Here is a 19,518-nt window from a genome sequence, read left to right as displayed (position 1 = left end):
ATGAGGCTGTAAACAGAACCTGGATTCATCCGAAAAAATGACGTTTTGCCATTCGTGCACCCAGGTTCGTCGTTGAGTACACCATCGCATGCTCACCTGTCTGTGATGCAGCGTCAAGGGTAACCGCAGCTACGGTCTCCGAGCTGATAGTCCGTGCTGCTACAAACGTCGTCGAACTGTTCGTGCAGATGGTTGTTGTCTTGCAAACGTCCCCATCTGTTGACTCAGGGATCGAGACGTGGCTGCACGATCTGTTACAGCCATGCGGATAAGATGCCTGTCATCTCGACTGCTAGTGGTACGAGGCCGTTGGGATCCAGCACTGCGTTCCGTATTACTCTCCTGAACCCACCAACCCACCGATTCCATATTCCGCTACCAGTCATCGGATCTCGACCAACGCGAACAGCAATGCCGCGATACGATAAACCGCAATCGCGATAAGCTACAAACCGACCATTATCAAAATGAGAAACGTGATGGTATGCATTTCTTCTCCTTACACGAGGCATCACATCAACGTTTCACCAGGCAACGCCGGTCAACTGCTGTTTGTGTATTAGAAATCGGGTGGAAACTTTCCTCATGTCAGCACGTTGTAGGTGTGAATGCTCTGAAAAGCTTATCATTTGCATATCACAACATCTTCTTCTTGTCGGTCTGTAGCACGTCATCTTCGTGGTGTAGCAATTTTAATGGCCAGTAGTGTACATATTAGCACGAATCAAAATCTTAGATTTTCGATATTAAGGTTGTTTTTTACTCTAACTATGACTTCATGACGTAGCAATGTTAGCAAAATTACGTATAGGATGGTAAAATATTGATATTCGGTGTTCACACCTGTGAAGCGAAATTCCTAACTATTGTAAGGTTCTTTAATGGTAAGATGGTTGATGACCATGTCAGGGTGTCGGCAGAAATACAAACAAATTAAATACAATTGGGGCCAGAGATATTAATTACGCTATAATGCAGAATGAAAATACCCGAAATTGAATCGAGGTCAGTAAAGAGCAATCAGAAACAATCGCACAATTAAAACAAATCATAACTCTACAGTGGCTGATCAGTCCTCTTTGTCAGATCGGACATCTTGCGTTTTTGCTTCATTTAGGACTGCCAGTCGTGAATATGTTCAATTACAGCTCATGGTTGAGTGTATAAAAAATTAGGAGAGACGGAGACGACCGCAGTTCTGAGTGTCAGCTGAATATCACTTGTTGGCGTGGCGCGGTCGTGCATATGTTTAACTTGCTTCGACGGAGCAAGTGGCGGCTGTCGGCGAGAGCTGTGAACCTGAGAATCTATTTTAAATCTCTCTCGACAGTTAAACACCAGTCAGGTCCATTTCCTACGTCTTCAGTGTATCTGAGACTCCCAAGTTATTCCCTAGCTAAGTTAATTGGCATGGTACACGCTACTTGGCTGGAATAGCGCGTACGTTGTTGCCGTTAAGTCGCTCACACTTGTTAACGGTCAGTGCTCGGTGCAATTCCCTGTTCTAGGAGACTTTGCAGTTTAGCTCCTTACGAGTAAAGACGAGCCTATGAACAGGTGTTCACATAATGACTCTCGCAATCGTCTCAGCGCGGCGCTAGTCACCTTGCTAGAACACTCGACGATTTCTGCAAGACAAGAGCCAATTACACTGTCCGCAATTTGCCTTTATCAAAGCTGGTGGCCACGCGTTTTCTTTCTGACCAATCAGAGCGTTCGTCCTTTGTTACAACTCCACGCACTAGAGTTTTGTAGCCTATCACAGGCGTCGTTTCCTTTGTGGGGCAGAGCTTAACTTTTGCTACGTAATACTCAAACAGCTTTTGCTTTCATGCGAGTTTTTACTGCAGGTGGCTACAACGAGTCACCTATGATTTGATTTGTGTTTCTCAGGACGTTTTATCTCCGGACGTTTTATCTGGCATCTCCCGCCGTGTTCCTGTAGAAATGCTTTCCGAAGGGTCATCGTTAAAAGCAGGGACAAGGGGCGGCTCTTGCCGACAGCCTATGCAGTGGCGGCGGGCGTCTCATTGTGTCCGGTAGATGCCCCGTGGCGAAAGGTGTCAGCATACATGGGACGGGCATTGCCATCATAGAATTCTCTTCCCCTGAGAACTGGGTCTCGTAGCTCGTGTCGGGGAAATTGCTAGAGTGAGTGTTAGTGGCTTATATTCATGAAATGCTGACCGCGTACCACAACCATTGCAGAGGATGACATGGTGGTCGGTCACTCTGGATTGGCCCACTAGGGCCAGAACGCTGAGCTATGCTTTGTGACTCGAAAAGCTATCTCGATGAATGCTGCTCTAAAGAAATGTTGCAATCGATTAAACATAGCAATATACAGGGTGGTCCCGAATTCATGGTACAAACTTTAATGGTAGGTACAGGACATTGTAACAAGGATTTATTGTATAGGAATGTATAGTCGCAGGTGACGCGGTGAGGCGTAAACAGGGGAAAGAGAAATGGAGTGATCGGTTGGTGTCACTGCCGGTAGAGGGCAGTAGATGAACATGATGTATCGCAGTAGGGACAAGCGCCATTCACAATTGTGCTGCCGTAGACGATGGGTGACTTTACGTATGCAGAAAAAGCAGACATGCATTACATGTACGGCCGTGCAAATGGTAACGCCAGAGCTGCGTTACGAATGTATCGCGCGGGGTATCCTAATCGACGAATGCCGGATCATAGAATTTTTCAACGGTTACATCGTCAACTTTGTGAAACAGGTACGTTCGACGTCAACAGACATGACGCTGGTCGATTAAGAGCTGTACGCACTCCAAGACTGGAAGAACGCATCTTGAACATAGTGGCTGATAGACCCGAGTCAAGCACAAGAACTGTTGCGCGTGACGTACATGTGAGTCATCAGACTGTATGCAGAGTGTTAAATGAAAATCGCTTACACCCCTTCCATTTTCAAAAAGTACAAGCATTGAATCCGGCAGATTATCCTCTTCGCGTGAACTTCTGCCAGTGGTTGTTGCAGCAATGTGCGTTGCAGCCGGATTTCGTAGGTCATGTGCTATTTACAGATGAAGCGACATTTTCACGCGAGGGTGTCTTTAATGCGCACAATTCCCATGTGTGGGCAACAGATAATCCACATGCAACGCGTCCACATGCGTATCAACAACGTTTCGGTATTAATGTGTGGGCTGGTATTGTGAACGACTTTTTGATTGGGCCATACTTACTACCCACGCGACTCTGTGGCGAAAGCTATCTTATTTTTCTGCAAGAAGTGTTACCAGAACTGCTGCAAGATGTTCCGCTCGCCATTCGTAACCGCATGTGGTTTCAGCACGATGGAGCGCCAGCACACTTCAGCACTGCTGTACGGAATTACCTGAATGCCACGTTTGGTGCTAGATGGATTGGGCGTGGTGGACCAGTCCCTTGGCCACCCCGATCTCCTGATTTCTCTTGCCTCGATTACTTTTTATGGGGACATCTTAAGAGCCTTGTTTATGAGACTCCAGTTGACTCAGATGAGGATCTCGTTGCTCGCATATCTGTAGCTGCTGCAGGTGTGCGTGAAATACCAGGCATCTTTGAACGTGTACGCCAATCGCTGCACCGACGCTGTCAAGCATGTATCGCTCATGGTGGACGCAATTTTGAACACTTACTGTAAACATGACACTTGTCAACAACGATTTCAATAAAATCTTTCGTTTTCCTTTCGGCCGTTATTTCCCCTGTTTACGCCTCACCGCGTCACCTGGGACTATACATTCCTATACAATATATCCTTGTTACAATGTCCTGCACCTACCATTAAAGTTTGTACCATGAATTCGGGACCACCCTGTATGTCCTCAACATTTTCGGGAAGACGACACAGATCAGGTATCAGTTTTGTCAGTCAATGTGGAGGAAAACCCTGGTTTTCAAAAACAGCCTTTCCATATCACTTAGTTGTCTCCTTGGTTATATGAAATGTACAACAAAAATTTGTTACATTAGCGAAGGAAAATGCGTCGCATTACTGAAACAAATATGCATTTAAGGCCCTAAAAACGTCTGATAGTGCCTTCCTGACGTTTCCTTATTCAGTTACTCAGTAAAGCACTGTAACGTATTCTGTTTAAAACATCTATGACGCACACGCGCGAGAAATTAAGAAAAAGAACCACTTGAAACAGGAATCTGCTACTTTTTTGTTGCATCTAAATGTGCGGCGGCGCCTTCGAAGCAACCTACAGTGTACATTTGTAGAGTCAGCTCTCCTTTTTATACCTCTATGCCGCGCGGGATTAGCCGAGCGGTCTTGGGCGTTGCAGTCATGGACTGTGCGGCTGGTCCCGGCGGAGGTTCGAGTCCTCCCTCGGGCATGGGTGTGTGTGTGTTTGTCCCTAGGAAAATTTAGGTTAAGTAGTGTGTAAGATTAGGGACTGAAAACCTTAGCAGTTAAGTCCCATAAGATTTTACACACACATATACTTCCATGTGAAAGAGTCGAGTGCTGACAGTCTACTGCTGGTAGTGTGAGTGTCAGTATAGGCCTGCTTTGAACACAGCTGCGTGCTCTTGTGGTGCACACAGCACTTCCTTCTATGCTCTGTGTTGCGGTGCCCTGAATAAAAGCTCTGGCTTGGTATATGTAAGGTGGCGATGTACTGAGATGACGGAAGAAGATGTATGCCATAGATTATTTAACATAAAATCGTCATGCAGATGCTGAGAGAAAGAAGCTAGTCTGCTACCACAGTCATGACACCCACGTCAACAGAGTTTGCAAAGTGTAGCTCTCAAGACATTCTCTTTGAACTTTTTTGACTGTCAGTTGCCTTAATCATTTTCGTTATCCATCACAATAAAAAAATATCAGTTGCTCTATCGAAACATGTCATGTTATTTGGCTCTAAAGTTTATTTCATTTCGCTTCACAAATTCTTCCTGACATTACATAATGTTTCAAGCCATTTCAGTCAAGTTACATAATTTTATTATCTGTACAATATGTTTGAGATCACTGTGTCACTTTTCTGTGTAGTTAATCATCTGAATAATGAAAAGTGTGAAGTCATCCACATGAGTACTAAATGGAATCCGCTAAATCTCGGTTACACGATAAGTAATACAAATATAACGGGTGTAAATACTGAAACTAAAACTAAATACTTAGGGTCTACATTTACGAATAACTGAAATTGGAACGATCACATAGGTAACGTTGTGGGGAAAGCAAATTGAAGACTGCGATTTGTTGGGAGAAAGACAATCCAACAGTCCTATTAAGGATATTGTTTACATTACGCTTGTCAGCCCTCTCCTGCAGTATTAATATGTGGTGTGGGCTCCGCATCAGACGGGATTGACGGAGGACATCGAATAAGTTCAGAGAAAGGCAGCTCGGTATCTATTACCGCGAAATAGGGGAGAGAGAGCTATCATAGTTACGGCAAGATCATTTCATGAAACTTCAATCACTAACTTTCTCCTCAGAGTAAGAAAATACTGTGCTAGTGCCCACTTACGTAGGGATAAATGAACTTTATAATAAAATAAGAAAAATTAGAGGTCGCAGTGAAAGATGTAAGCGTTTGTTTTCCATGCGGACTATTCGAGAGTGAAAAATCGAGAAATAGCTTGAACGTTGTTATATGAAACCTCAGCCACGAACTTAAGTGAACTACTGAATAATCCTATAGATGAATAACGTAGTTCGTATGAATGTTTGTATCTGTGTGTGTGTGTGTGTGTGAACATTTTCCTATAGATATTAAAACTGTTCTTACGTAAATATAGTGTTAGACGATACTAAACTATTAACCATATCTACGTCAGCCTTTCAGTTATCGTACGAACAAAATTGTTTTTTCCACAAATTTCGATTTCAGAAGTGTGTACACAAAAGTAAAGCAGTCTATGTGAGCTTATAAAATTTTGTTTGTAACACGACATTGGAAGTCCAGCATGCCTACTGTTGTAATTCCTAGTTGGACACGGTATTTAAGTAGTAAATCCCGACGGCTGCATTACAGACTTTCTGCAAGGATCAGTGTGTGGTCAAGAGTTTTTGTATGTAGTGCTGGAGCCCATGGCAGAACTAACGGAAGCGAACTGGTAGCGTGTAGGTAATGTGTTGTTCGTCGTAACCGGTGATTCGAGAAGCCTTGTACAAGACAAGTGCAAACTTGGCCTCATGAACTTTGGTGTCGAAATGTCATATTTTCACTAACACCAAAAAAACTGCATATCTGGTGCTGCAATGGAACGTAGCAAGAAAAATAAAATTAAAGGATGTAACAATTACAAGAGTAGTAACGAAATATCTAGAGACGCCCCCTAAGAAAGAAGTAATTGCATACATCATTTAGCGGAAGCAGGCCGGAAACCTGCTGCACAAAACTATTAACAAAGCATATAGGCAGTTTTAATTTCTCCTGCAAATAATCTGAGCATACCAAAACATATTACCATTAGTTGTATGTCTGGTGCGAGCATTTGTGCCGATAGCTTACAGCTCGTAAAGGTGGCTTCATTATAATGTGCTGTGAGCAGTGCTACTGAGACTAACGGCCTACTGTAAGACCCCACATGATGCGTAGTTCATAATTCTACAAATACGCACGTTGGAAATTAGGAAAATAAGGGCATCGCTTAAGGAAAACGTATCAAATGGAAGTATGGCATTTGAAGATGAGGCTAATACGAAAATATTAAAGCATAATTGTAGTTTACAACTACAGCAAAATGAATGAGATACTTCAGGCACAGGCATGAGAAAATCTGAATTTCGCCCTGAAAACAAAGTGAGGGTAAACACGAAGAAAAGAGATTTCTGCACCCGTCGACTGGGTTGGGACATTACCTGACACGTCACGATCCGTATGCTACTTACCTGTACTAAACGATAGTTGCGCTTGAGGCAATGTGGGCACTCCGCACACATTGTGGGATTTGCGCTCTACGAAGATGCAGCGGGTAATGACGTTAAACACACTGTGTCCCGAAGCAACGTGACCAACGAGTCGACCTGGCTCACCTTGGATACTACTACAGTCACACCATCCAGAGAAGTCGAAGAGGACTTCAACTAGCGTTCAGCTGCACAAGAGCATGTTTCCATTAAGGGAAGTCTACATTCTGTACAGATGGAGGGAACGTGACTGAGGTCGCCGAACACTGAAAGAAATGTTGTTCAAAGGAATTACATTGAATTTTGGATTGGCACAATGTATGTGCTGCTAATAGGCCACCATTGCCCAAGGAATCCCGCAGACAATGTCTGTTGACTCGGGTTATTTGAGGAGGTGCGGTAACAACCTTCATTAGTGTAGAAGTGATAGTTGCGCAAGGAAACGACGACCACAAGGTATGAATAAACAGGGAAGAAAAACGATTTTAGTTTAGGAGCAGTAGTATCGTCAGTAGTACTAAAAGTTTAGTTACTGATTAAAGGATCAATAGCAGTTTTGTAGCGGTGGAAAGTATTTCTTTTTTTTCGGTTTCTTTGCTGTACTATTACTTTTTTGTAGTATTTCTAAGTACCAAGGTGTAATAATTATTGTAAACACTTCTTAGTAACACCAAATTGTGCGTTGTATGGCCTATTTTAGTTCTCTTTGGCGAAAACTAATTACTCTCTACTTGTATTTTGTTTTTTCACCTTTTCTTTCTCTTTTGTTGTTTAAAAAAAGAGGGTTGGACCACCCCTTTTAATTTTTATACTTCCAGTTAAGTTTCATCGAAAACCTTACGACGATGAATCCGGCGCAGGCACACATAATAGAAAATGTTAGCTTTCAGGTGATCATCCCACTGATACACAAACTATTCATCATCGAAGCCATTTGTGTTAATTTCTTTTAGTACCACTCTCATTAGAGCTATAAACCTAAGGAGTGGTAAGACCCCAGAAACAGACGTCAATGGAGCTATAAATCTAAGAATTCATACGTACATATTTGTACGAGGTATGGATTTTATCTACGGTTGGTATCATGTCAAGAGCCTTTACCTATAAGTATTGTACATACGTGGATACTGTAAAATAATGTTAAATCATTGTTCAAACACTGTATAGATATTTTTCATTAATACGAAGCTATTGGTAGTGTGCTTCAATAAACCAAAGACAAACACATAAGAGCTAGAAGAAAGAATAGTCACAGTCAAACGCCGGCGTGGCCATACAAGAAGTGACTTGACAAAACTGCACGACATTTAGCCCAGTACTATACAGGTTATGAAATACCGTCCATCATAACAAGTGAGAATATTCGGAACTACAGAGATGATGGCTGTAAATAAATCGTCGAGGAGGTTAGTAAAGGAACTAGCAATGATGCCTCAGTTAATAAAAAGCGAAAGCAAAATTGATAGTGGATAGTCTCGACAAAGTCATATAAATTTTCCACACCGGTGAGATGAACAGGAAAAAGCGTCGTTCAAACATTTCAAAACACCTACATTTCTTTTTTCGGGAAAATATGTTCGTACAAACACAGGAAATAATATTTAGAGGGCAACACATAGTGCTTGGCCGCTGCATCCTTTGTGTTTTGATTGCTTTCTCTGATATACCTCAGATAATAATTTTTTCTCCTTTAATAAATCTTTTTTACTGTTATAATGGATTCTTTAAAGAAAATTGTTTCATTTATTTATCTAGAAACTCGCACACTGTAGGCTTTCTCTTTTCTATTTGTTGTGGTCTTATTTTTTGATTCAAGATATCTTGTTTGTTTTGTGGAAGAATACTCGTAGAAAAAATATCTAAGTCCTCATGTAGTCTTCTCAATGTGCCACGAAAACAATGCAAGCAATTAACTTCCTGCATATTGAAACTGACCGCCGGAACAGGACTCGAACTCCAGCACACAACTTTAATCTTCCAGAAAGTTTCAGATTGGCGTACACGTCACTTCAGATTCAAAGATTAACTCCGTAAATAAAATACAAATTAAGAAGACAAGAAAGCTCAAAATCCAATACCATAACATATATGAGGTAACTTCGCAGAGATGCCGCTGCGCCGCAGCGAATGTCAACGTCAACACTTTCCTCCAGAGAAACCTTGACATTTGGATTCTGTTCAGCCACCCCACGTTCCGTGCTGTTCTGCTGACGGGGTCTGCTTGAATGGCTCCATTCGACAGGCATTGTGCGATGTTATGACATTGCGTTCCGAGACGTCCATTGTAAACGGTTTCTACTGGCAAGTGGACTGTGTCGCGTATGTCTGTTGTGGTTGTTATTGGAATGAAAATTGTTGCCTGACGCAGCTCTCTCTTTCCCTCCTGAAGGATTAAATGCTGAGAACATAATTTTCGATTTAGACTCTACTGAAATCTGACTATATTTAGAAGTCTTTCGTAACTTTCAGGGATTCTTCCGAGTATTCTAGAAATTATAGAAACATTTCTTAATATTGTGGATTCAGGAATGCAATGTTTTGTAGTGCCGAACGTTCGTGAATTATGTCCTATTTTCTAAAACGTGTAAACTCGTTACCGTGTTCTAGAACAATAGATCTGTGGGAAAATATAAGACAAAAGTCGGCCCGATTATGTCATCAGCCCGATTATGTCATCAGCCCGATTATGTCATTTTTAAACAAGGCAGAAATTCCAAGTCAGAAGATGATAAAAAGAAAAATGCTATTTTCTATGCTTTGCAGTCTATGATACTATGTAAAGCGAGGTTTGGCTCGATTTCGTTAGTAAAAAAGGAAAAAATGAAAGTGAAACCTGTAAACATGATATTTTGTGATTTGGTGATTTTCAGCTTTCACTGCCTGAACGTATGAGTGAAAGCGATCTTTAACGAAAGCACAGAAAGATATGGTGGCACGAAGAAGTGGAACAGATGTAAGAGATCGATGACTCACTTCTGACCTGTAACATAGTCACAGAATCACAGCTTTTCTGTTATTAAGCGTAAAGTTATTAACATATCTTTTCCAGTATTGAAGGATAGTATACTAGAATTAAAAAATGCTTTCTATCTGTACATGAAACAAACTAATTTCGAATGGCACCAGTCTCTTGCTTCTCACAAAATCCAGAGTAGACACTTGACAAAATTTTCTGAATCAGTTATACAGGGTGGTGAACGAAAAAACAGCCCTGGCTACAGACTTTTCGTCAATTACGCACGAATTGTTGTCCACCACGAGCAGATACAACAATAAATAGATAAACATGTAGTAATTAGATAATAAAAAATACTGACAAAAATACTGACAATACAAAACTTCGTCGCAATAGCTTCGAAACAATAGATGACAATTGGCGGTTATTCGTGCTCCACCCTGTACTAAGAACATACAGTTACCGCTTCGTCTCGGATACATAGATTACAAGAAAGCTTGTGATTCCGTTTCAAACTAATCGAACAGTCTTTCACAAACGGCCCTTTGGTTGGGTTTAGTGTACTGACCAATAAATTCGACACTGATAGAGCTTCGGCTGGACCTCGAGGAAATTAAGAATTTCCAAACTGAAAGAGGAGTCTGGTAAGATTTATAGCTGTTTTTTTTTTCTTTCTTACGTTACAGTTTTCAAAACATCTGACGATGAGAAATTTAGCTTAATGTGTTGAAGCACATGTAAAATTTTGATACCAATTTGCTTAAATTATTAGCTATGCCATTTTTTTCTCCAGCTCTACGCAGTAAATGTTGAAATGGTTGATGCTTTCGTGGCCGCTTTTTCATCTGATGTATTTTGGCTTTCTTCTTGAGTACTTCGACCTATGGTTTTTTGTTTTTGTTTTTTTAATGCCTACAATTGCAGCGGTGGATGAATGTTGTACATGTTAAGCCATCTTGATGGCAAAATGTGAGATAATAATCAAAAACTTTGACCAACAAGCTGCACGTCGAAATGAGACATGTCAGGCTAACTTCCACCACAAGCTTAACAAGTGATAACATGATTTAGCCTTCAATCCTTTTTGCCGCCAAGTTATATTTTATACGTGCGTCTTCATTTGGTGTTCAAGTATTGTATTAATACCATTCTGATTAGAGTAGCTCATATTTATTTGACTGAAACTGCATAATGTCTGTACTAGGGGATATTCCTTTCAGTTAGTTTGGGCTGTTTCTATGGGTAGTATTTTGGCTCTCAGAGCTAATCTACTTGTATCAACAACAAAAATGATATATTTGAAATATTTTTAATCTTTTAAAAGCTTTTTTTTTATAGATCAAGAGCAACAGTGGATCCAGCTTTGGACCCTATGAAACAGCACGAATTTCCTTAAGCATTTTCCCTAAGACTTGAACTTAATTTGTGGAGGTGGAGAGGGGATATAGGAGAACAAAGTATATATTTTGCCTGTACCTGCATGCATCTGTTCAGCTCGTTGATGAGGTGTTCCGCAGACCGTCGCATCGTGAGGACGACAAGGAGCTTGAAGATGGCCATGGTGTAGGTGAAGGTGACGCAGGCGTTGGTGGTGACGCTGAGAATATCCCCCCAGAAGTGCAGCATGGCGGACACCTGGCTGCCCACGAACGCCAGCAGCAGCAGGATGACACCGGCCGAGTAGGCGTCGTACAGCAGCGACGACGCAGACGTGGACGGCCCGCGATGCGGCGCCCAGGCGCCAGCTGCGCGCAGCAGGCCCAGCTGAAGACGCAGGTCCGTGCGTGGAGCACCGCCAGGGCCGGAATTGTCCGCACCTAGGCACGTTACGTCACTCACTGGTAGCTTCAGACGCTGAATGTACGAAGCGTATCCTAATGTGAAATATCGCTTAATTGTCTTTATTCGTGGATCCTGTAACTAACGTAGCATATGACACCTAGGCGGGAGGTGAGTAAACTTGGATTTCATGGTCGAGCTGCTGCTCATAAGCCACACATCACGCCAGTAAATGCCAAACGACGTCTCGCTTGGTGTAAGAAGCGTAAACGTTGGACGATTGAAGAGTGGAAAAACGTTGTGTGGAGTGACGGATCACGGTACATAATGTGGTGATCCGATGGCAGCGTGTGGGTACGGCGAATGCCCCGTGAACGTCATCTGCAAGCGTAAAATTCGGAGTCGGTGATGTTATGCTGTGGTCGTGTTTTTCGTGGAGGGGGCTGTCCACCCACAGCACAGGCCTACATTGATGTTTTAAGCACCTTCTTGCTTCCCAGTGTTGAAGAGCAATTCGGCAATGGCGATTGCATCTTTCAACATGAACGAGCATCTGTTCATAATGCACGGCCTGTGACGGAGTGGTTACACGAGAATATCACCCCTTGTAACATCTCGGTTCAGTTTACAGTGATAAAAGCTGTAGAAAGAATAATTTAAAATTAAGAATAAAATTTTTAGAGGGGAAAATAGTGTAGAATCAGAGTTCGGTAATTGCAGATCAAAATTATTGTATATCAGCAAGTAGTTTAACGTCTAAGTACAGCAAAGCCACGGAAGCTCCGTCATGGAGAAGGCAGTGACGTTAAACTCTTGTGATGAAAAACCGCCTTTTTTTCCTTGATTGTTTCGTTAAAGGGCGGGGAACCCGTGTCAGTCAGCGAGACAATAATTAGATTGGACTTTATCGTGTTGAGATTCACGATAAACTGTTAGAATATTACGGAGATTAAAAGTGATGTAGTGTGCGATCTCTGACTGTTGGTAGGAACGGAGTATTAAGGGGATTTTAGGACTTTAGTGCTAGATTGGAACTTTACGGACACATAGACGACAGAAACTCAAATTATCTGCTGATACGAGTGAATTCAGAGGTACCGATATTTAGATATTAACGTGTGGAATTTTGAAAGTGTCGTGTGCCGTTAGTCCCGAATCTGGACGTAGAGCGCGTGCATATCGGCATTTGCGGACTATTTACATTCCTCCAGGCTAGGAACCTTTTAAATAGACCGTCATCCATCACCATCTTAATCTTTGAATATAGAGTGAAGGTGAAATACAAGAGTGTTGTGCTTATTTCATTTGCCTAGTATTAATCAGTGAAGGTTTTACGGAACCAAAGCTATTCAGCAGTAAGTCAGCACCATATAGCGGAAAGCGTAGGCATTAACTAACACGCTAACTGAAGTGAACGTTTACGTGTTTTACGGACTGCTTAATATGAACTTTTGTGACTCTTTGACGTCCCCACTCCCTCCGAAAGGTGGCGCAGGCTGTCTTGATCATAAAAGGGGAGAGTTTTAGCCGAGAAAATTACTAAATAAAAGCGATATTTACAAGACTCGCAGTAATAGCAAAACACAAGGCCCGCACCTCATCGGAGAATCGTCGCTGTCACGTCGTGAAGTAAAGCCGACGATATGTATCTACGAGCAGACGTCGACGTGGAGTACCTAAAAAGGGAACCACAAGAGAGTTGGGGATGCTTCACCCTGTAATGGACTGGCCTGCACAGAGTCCTAATCTGAATCCTTCAGAACACCTTTGGGATGTTTTGGAACGCCGACCTCGTGCCAGGCCTCACCAACCGACATCGATCCCTCTCCTCAGTACAGCACTCCGTGAAGAGTGGGCTGCCTTTCCCCAAGAAACCTTGCGAGAGTGGAAGCTGTCATCAAGGCTACGGGCGGGCCAACATCATACTGGATTCCGCCATTACTGAGGAAGGGCGCCACGAACTTGCAAGTCATTTTCAGACAGGTGTCCGGATACTTTTGATCACATAGTGTAATATCACCTCCTTAGAAGAGCACACTGGTAATTTCGGAACTGATTCCAGACGATCCTGTGACACTCCGCCGGTGAGTCACGGAACTTGAAGTAGTGTGTATGTGTCCGCCGGTGTTATGGAATCGTCGCAGATGACTTGGCAGAAAGTAGACATCATGTTAGGACGTTCCCATGACCACACCACGAATGAACCTGCCAGATTTATTGGTGTAGCAATGCCGACTGTCGAATGAGTCTACAAAGAATGCTATATTACTGGCAGTCATGTGAAATGGAATAATAACAGTGATAGTTAACATCATCTAATCCACAGGGACCGATACCAGTTTCACGCATAGTCAATGATGATTGGTTTCTACGTCGACAGGAATCGCTGTCAATCAGTTTTCGAGTGGACATCGCAAAAATGGCTGCGTGCAATGCACATCTGGAGGCGGGTACCGCGCAGAATGCCAATCCTCACGGTGACACATAAAGCTGCACGTCTTTAACGGGGCAAACCGCGGGGAAACTGGAGAACAGCTGCCTGCAGTTAGCTTGAAGGAGTCGCAATTTTACCTCTTTTCAAATGATGCAAAATGTCGGGTGTAGCGACGGCCTATTGTAGATTCGACGTTCGTCCTACAGTCTGTGGAAGCTTGAGTTCAGTCTGAGGTGGTTCTGTGATATTTTTACCATATCATAAACATGAATCAGGAATTCATTCAAAACGACCGTTAACGAAGTGTTACTCGTTCACTTCTTCGTGATGAGTTACTGTGAGCCAGCCGCTGTGGCCGAGCGGTTCTAGGCGCTTCAGTTCGGAACCGCGCTACTGCTACGGTCGCAGTTTCGAATCCTGCCTCGGGCATGGATGTTTGTGATGTCCTTAGGTTAGTTAGGTTTAAGTAGTTCCAAGTCTATGGGACTGATGACCTCAGATATTAAGTCCCATAGTGCTCAGAGCCATCTGAATTTTTAGTTACCGTGATATTCGCGTTTTGCAAGATGAGAACAGCCATGTTAACAGAGAGCTATACATTCCCAGGCACTGTATCACTCCTTTACCTCCCCGTAAAATCATCCGATCTCAATCCCACAGAAAACGTGTGGGAATGTGTACAACAGCGGGGCAACGTAACACAAAACCGCCATGCAAACTGGTAACTCAGCTAGGTGTGACGTGTCTACAGACACTTTCTTAATAACAGATTGAGGCTATTATCAAGGTTGTAGGCGACGTTTTACGGATTAGTGTGATGTCTTCTGCCGTTAATTACGTTTATCTGTGTTCTTACAATTCTGGTTTCAAACTTAATCAACAGTTATCCAGTGCTGCAACATAGGAAGCCTTGTAAAACTGAGACGTATGCGTTGTTACAACAGTCTGTGTGTATGTATGTGTGTGTGTGTGTGTGTGTGTGTGTGTGAAGTGTTTCCTTCATATCTTCTCATCGATATACAAGACATTCGATCCATTGGGTTAGGTCCGCACTTTTTGGGATGGTTTTATGCTGCCGTATATCTTTCCCTTTCTTCCTCCCCGCTGCTACACCCAACACCCACAGTAAGCTCCCTTGTACATACTAGTTTCTCTGTAGTGATTTCTCTAGCGCCATGTTAACTATATCTCAAGCCGCATAAAAAATACAATGAACATAAACATAAAACGAAAACGGAAAGGCTGACATCAACCTGAAACGGAGTTTGTGAAATTTTATACTTGCGGATCACTGAAGTGGAAAGTACGTGCTCTTTCGACACAAATTGTTTTACAAGAAGAACGCCATCTTGGAAGCTGAATTTAGAAAATACAATTCTTTTACAATATGAACGTAACAGTCGGTTCACCTTCAAGTACTTGATAAAACAAAAACAGGAAAGACTGACGAGAGTAAATCAGTTCTGAGAACAAGGAGGCTGCACTGTAATAAATAAAATTTCGCTGAGATGAAGAGTAGATGCGTGAAAAAGTGACTGATTGAAAACGACATTGACGCACACTGCACGATTTGAGCGTTTAGCTGAACTTTCCTGGAGGGAACTTCTGACAATCGAGTCACAAAACTTAGAGAAAAAGATATTCGTAATTATTTAACAGACGTGAAATACTCTGCAGAAGGTGCAGTAATTCGACATAATTTCTTGAGAAGCTCGAATGTTGTTCCAGGGAAACAAAGTTGGATATCACCAGAGAATATCGTAAGCTTCTTCAGAGAGCCCAGAATGTTTGCACAGACGTTTCCGAGAATCAGACGCACACGTTGGACTTTTTGTGAATACGAATACAGGATTATTTTTCAGAGAGAGTGATACATTGTCCTGAGTAATTGATCTACCATAGAAACCCTAACTAAGATAACAACATTGCGAAGTAGAGACGGAACAATCATAGACAAAGTTTCGACAAAACGAGCAAGATATCAGTGCTACGCAACAGAAGCGACAAAAGTTGCAGTCCTGTGTGTTAACAGTGGATACTTTGTTTCTTTTTATAACGAAACTCTCGCTTTGCAAACAAAACATTTATTTTATTTCCTCCTTACCCGTTTCGGCACTTCGCAGTTGTCAAAGAAACAGAACACTAATGATGCACAGTATCACATTTAACTTACTCTAAGAATAAGTGCAAACTGTATTTTGCTTGGAAAACGGCGAAATGCCGAAACGCACAAGGAATAAATAAGTATTTTGTGGCCAAGTTGAGAGTTCTATTATAAGTGCAGAACGTAACAACCTGGTCTCATACAGCTCTTATGCAGTATGTGTCCATTATTTTTCTTCGTTTTCATCGTAGTCAGAGCATTACTTCTTTTATTTTCTAACAACAACAAATCCCATTTAATGGAACTGATGTTTCGTCAGAAAATATTAGTTACTCTCATGTCAGGGAACTCCTTCCCTTCCTACTATATACCTCGAGGACGTTAACCTGAAAACTATTTCAGTGTCATTCTTGTTACGCTATCCATGCTGTTTAAGTGGACATGTTTTGGCCGATTTAAACAAATGGAGGAAGTGCGACTGCCTATGGATTACGGTTGGTGCTAAGCTGCAGCACTGAGGAGACGATATACTGGAAATCTTTACGTTACAAATGTGCACACTGCGAATGTTGCCATCGTACTACGGTGTTCAATGAAATTTGGAAGTTGTGGGAGTGGCTTTCGGTTTCGAACACTACTCAGCACAGTACTACTTACCTTGTGTGTAGTTTCTGTCATGTAGGTATCTAGCGGAGTCAGGTGTACAACTGATCACCACATGGGTGCTTAGGAGCTTATATGCCAACGATTCAGGTTCCAAGAGATGTGATATCAATTTGTATCCTTTTGCTTCATTTCATGTCTTATCCAATATGCAATTGCACCCCACCCTTATCATTACGCCAGATAAAACTAAAAAGAAAGAAATTCCTGTTATGTCTGGAGCAAAGCAATGTATCACAAAAACGTGTCCACTAAAGATACGAATTAGACGTGGGCCAATGAAAGGAAGATCATGTGTAATAAAGTGTCGATATCTAGTGCGGTGGACGAACGTTGACTACATTGTCGGTGACATGCAGAGTGTATGGTCCCACAAGTACGGATGAAATTCACTCTGGTACGAAAGCAATGTTTTCTAACGACTGTTTTGCCTGTCATAAGCATCGGACAATATTTAAGAAGAAACGTGTCGCTTCTCCGCGATAATTTGCAGGGAAGTACGTAGAGCATGCTTGAAACTAGTTTTAAAACTTGTTTAAGCTAACTCTCAAAGCTAATAATACAATTCGTTTCATAAGGCTTGCTGATCTCTGAAAATATAAATCTCTTACTTTACATGTTTTTGTAGGCCAATTCTTATTAGTACAAATGTTAGTGTACATGCCACAAGAAATTGATACGTACGTGTCTCGTTACATTGTGTCAATACTGCTTCAACAAATTCATGTAAGTGTGTGCACATTATCTCGAGGATTTTCAGTCAGTCTTGGATCAAAAATATTATTGGCTGAATAAACTTAATTAGCTTAATTAAGAAGGAAAGTAGAAGATGTGACTTAAGTTGTGCGCGATCAGAATAAATGTGCGAGGGAAGAGGTGCAATACGTAACGTTTAATTCATAGTTGAATAGATACAACTTAACTAGGTACTTAACATAGAATTTGTAAATCAGGCAGGGTAGAAAGATTTCATTTTGTCACCGGCGAACGTAGGAGAAGATAAGTTGCTGGAGTGAAAGAAAAGGGGGAAAGAATCAACGTGACTTTCAAAGTAGCCAGCCAAGCTTTCCTTCCAATTATTTGGAGGACTCAGCGTCAACGTGGAGAACACATATCATAAGATGCAAATTAATTATTTTATATAAAGGGCAATACGATATATGGTGGCTGAAGCGTGGACGACTTGAGAACAGAGGTTCAGAGACATAAATACTTCTAACGAATCAAAAACCCCAAAATTGGAGAAGTTTTACAGGAGATCGAAACTGAGTACGAACTTCAATGCGAGATGCTTTTAGCAGGTTCCACACAACGAAACTCCGTCTCGAAATCTGGCAGAAAAAACAAAGAGATTCTAACAATACGTAAAGTTCCTCAGCGCCGTGACGCAGTCAATACCCTTCTCTGCACAATAACAACGCAGATTTCACTGATCTTAGTACCACTAAAGCAGAGTTACTAAACATGGTTTTCCGGAACTCTTCGCCTAAGACGACGAAGTATATGTTCCAGAATTCGAATCAAGAGCAACAGCCAACATGAGTAACTTGGACGTAGAAACCGTCCGTGTAGCGAAGTAGCTTAAGTCACAGAATGAAGGCAACGGCTCCGGCGCAGTTTTTACATCTTTCAGGCTTCTTTCAGAGTGTGCTGATATAATAGCTCCATACACCAGAGCTCGCTCGTTGAAATAAACATAACTAAAGACTAGAAATTAGCACATGATACTGCAACACGCAAGAAAGATAATGGGAGTAATCCGCTGAGTTACAGACCCACATCCCTAACGTTGATTTGCAGCAGGATTTTGAAACATATACTGTGTCCGAACATCATGAATTACCTGAAAAAAATGATTTATTGACAAATAGCCACCACGGATTCAAAAATTTCTTTCTTTTGGAACACAATTAGCTCTTTATTCACACGAAGTAATGAGTACCAACGACACCGTATGTCAAATTGATTCCATATTTCAAATTGATTCCATATTTTCACATTTCCAGAAGACTTTTGACATCGTTTCTCATTAATCACTTCTAATCATATTGCGTTTCTATGGAACTTCGCCTCAGTTGTGTGACTGGATTTGGAATTCCTATCAGAAAGATCACAGTTCGCAGTAACTGAAGGAAAGTTATCGAGTAAAATAGAAGTAATATCTCACGTTTCCCAAGAAAGTGTTACAGGCTCTCTGCTCTTCATGACCTACATAAACCACAAAGGAGACGATATGAGAAGTCCTATTAGATTTTTTGCAGATGAAGCTGTCATTCACCGTCTCTTAAAGTCATCAGATGATCAAAACCATTAGCAAAATGATTTAGACAAGATGTCTGCATGGTACGAAAAGTGGCAATTGTTTCTAAATAATGAGAAGCGTGGGATCATCCACATGAGTACTAAAAGAAATCCACTAAATTTCGGCTACATGATTAACCGTACAAATCTAAAGGCTGTATATTCAACTGAATACTTAGGGATTACAATTACTTAAACTGCAACTATCACATAGATAATGTTGTGGGGAAAGCAAACCAATGACTGCGGTTTATTGGTAGAACGTTCAGAAAGTGCAACGCCTTTACTAAAGAGACTAGTTACCGCCCTCTTCTGGAGTATTTCTGTGCGGTGTGGGATCCGCATCGGATGAGACTGACGCAGAACATCGAAAAAGTTCAAAGACGGGCACCAAGTTATGTGCT

The 19,518-nt window shown here is 41.8% G+C and overlaps 1 protein-coding gene across 1 annotated transcript in view; it reads right to left on the bottom strand.

The window, feature by feature from the left end:
* Positions 1-16,828, bottom strand: part of LOC126260700 (uncharacterized) — a 64,277-nt gene extending 47,449 nt beyond the window's left edge. The window contains exons 1-2 of the mRNA XM_049958035.1: positions 16,808-16,828; positions 11,310-11,687 (exon numbers count right to left, since the gene is read on the bottom strand). Coding sequence (XP_049813992.1) covers positions 11,310-11,687; positions 16,808-16,828 — 399 coding nt within the window. The remainder of the gene's footprint in view (positions 1-11,309; positions 11,688-16,807) is intronic.
* Between the last annotated feature and the right edge of the window lie 2,690 nt (positions 16,829-19,518).

This window comes from Schistocerca nitens, chromosome 5 (assembly GCF_023898315.1).
Source record: "Schistocerca nitens isolate TAMUIC-IGC-003100 chromosome 5, iqSchNite1.1, whole genome shotgun sequence".
NCBI lineage: Eukaryota > Metazoa > Arthropoda > Insecta > Orthoptera > Acrididae > Schistocerca > Schistocerca nitens.
This window is presented reverse-complemented; position numbering and strand designations above follow the sequence as displayed.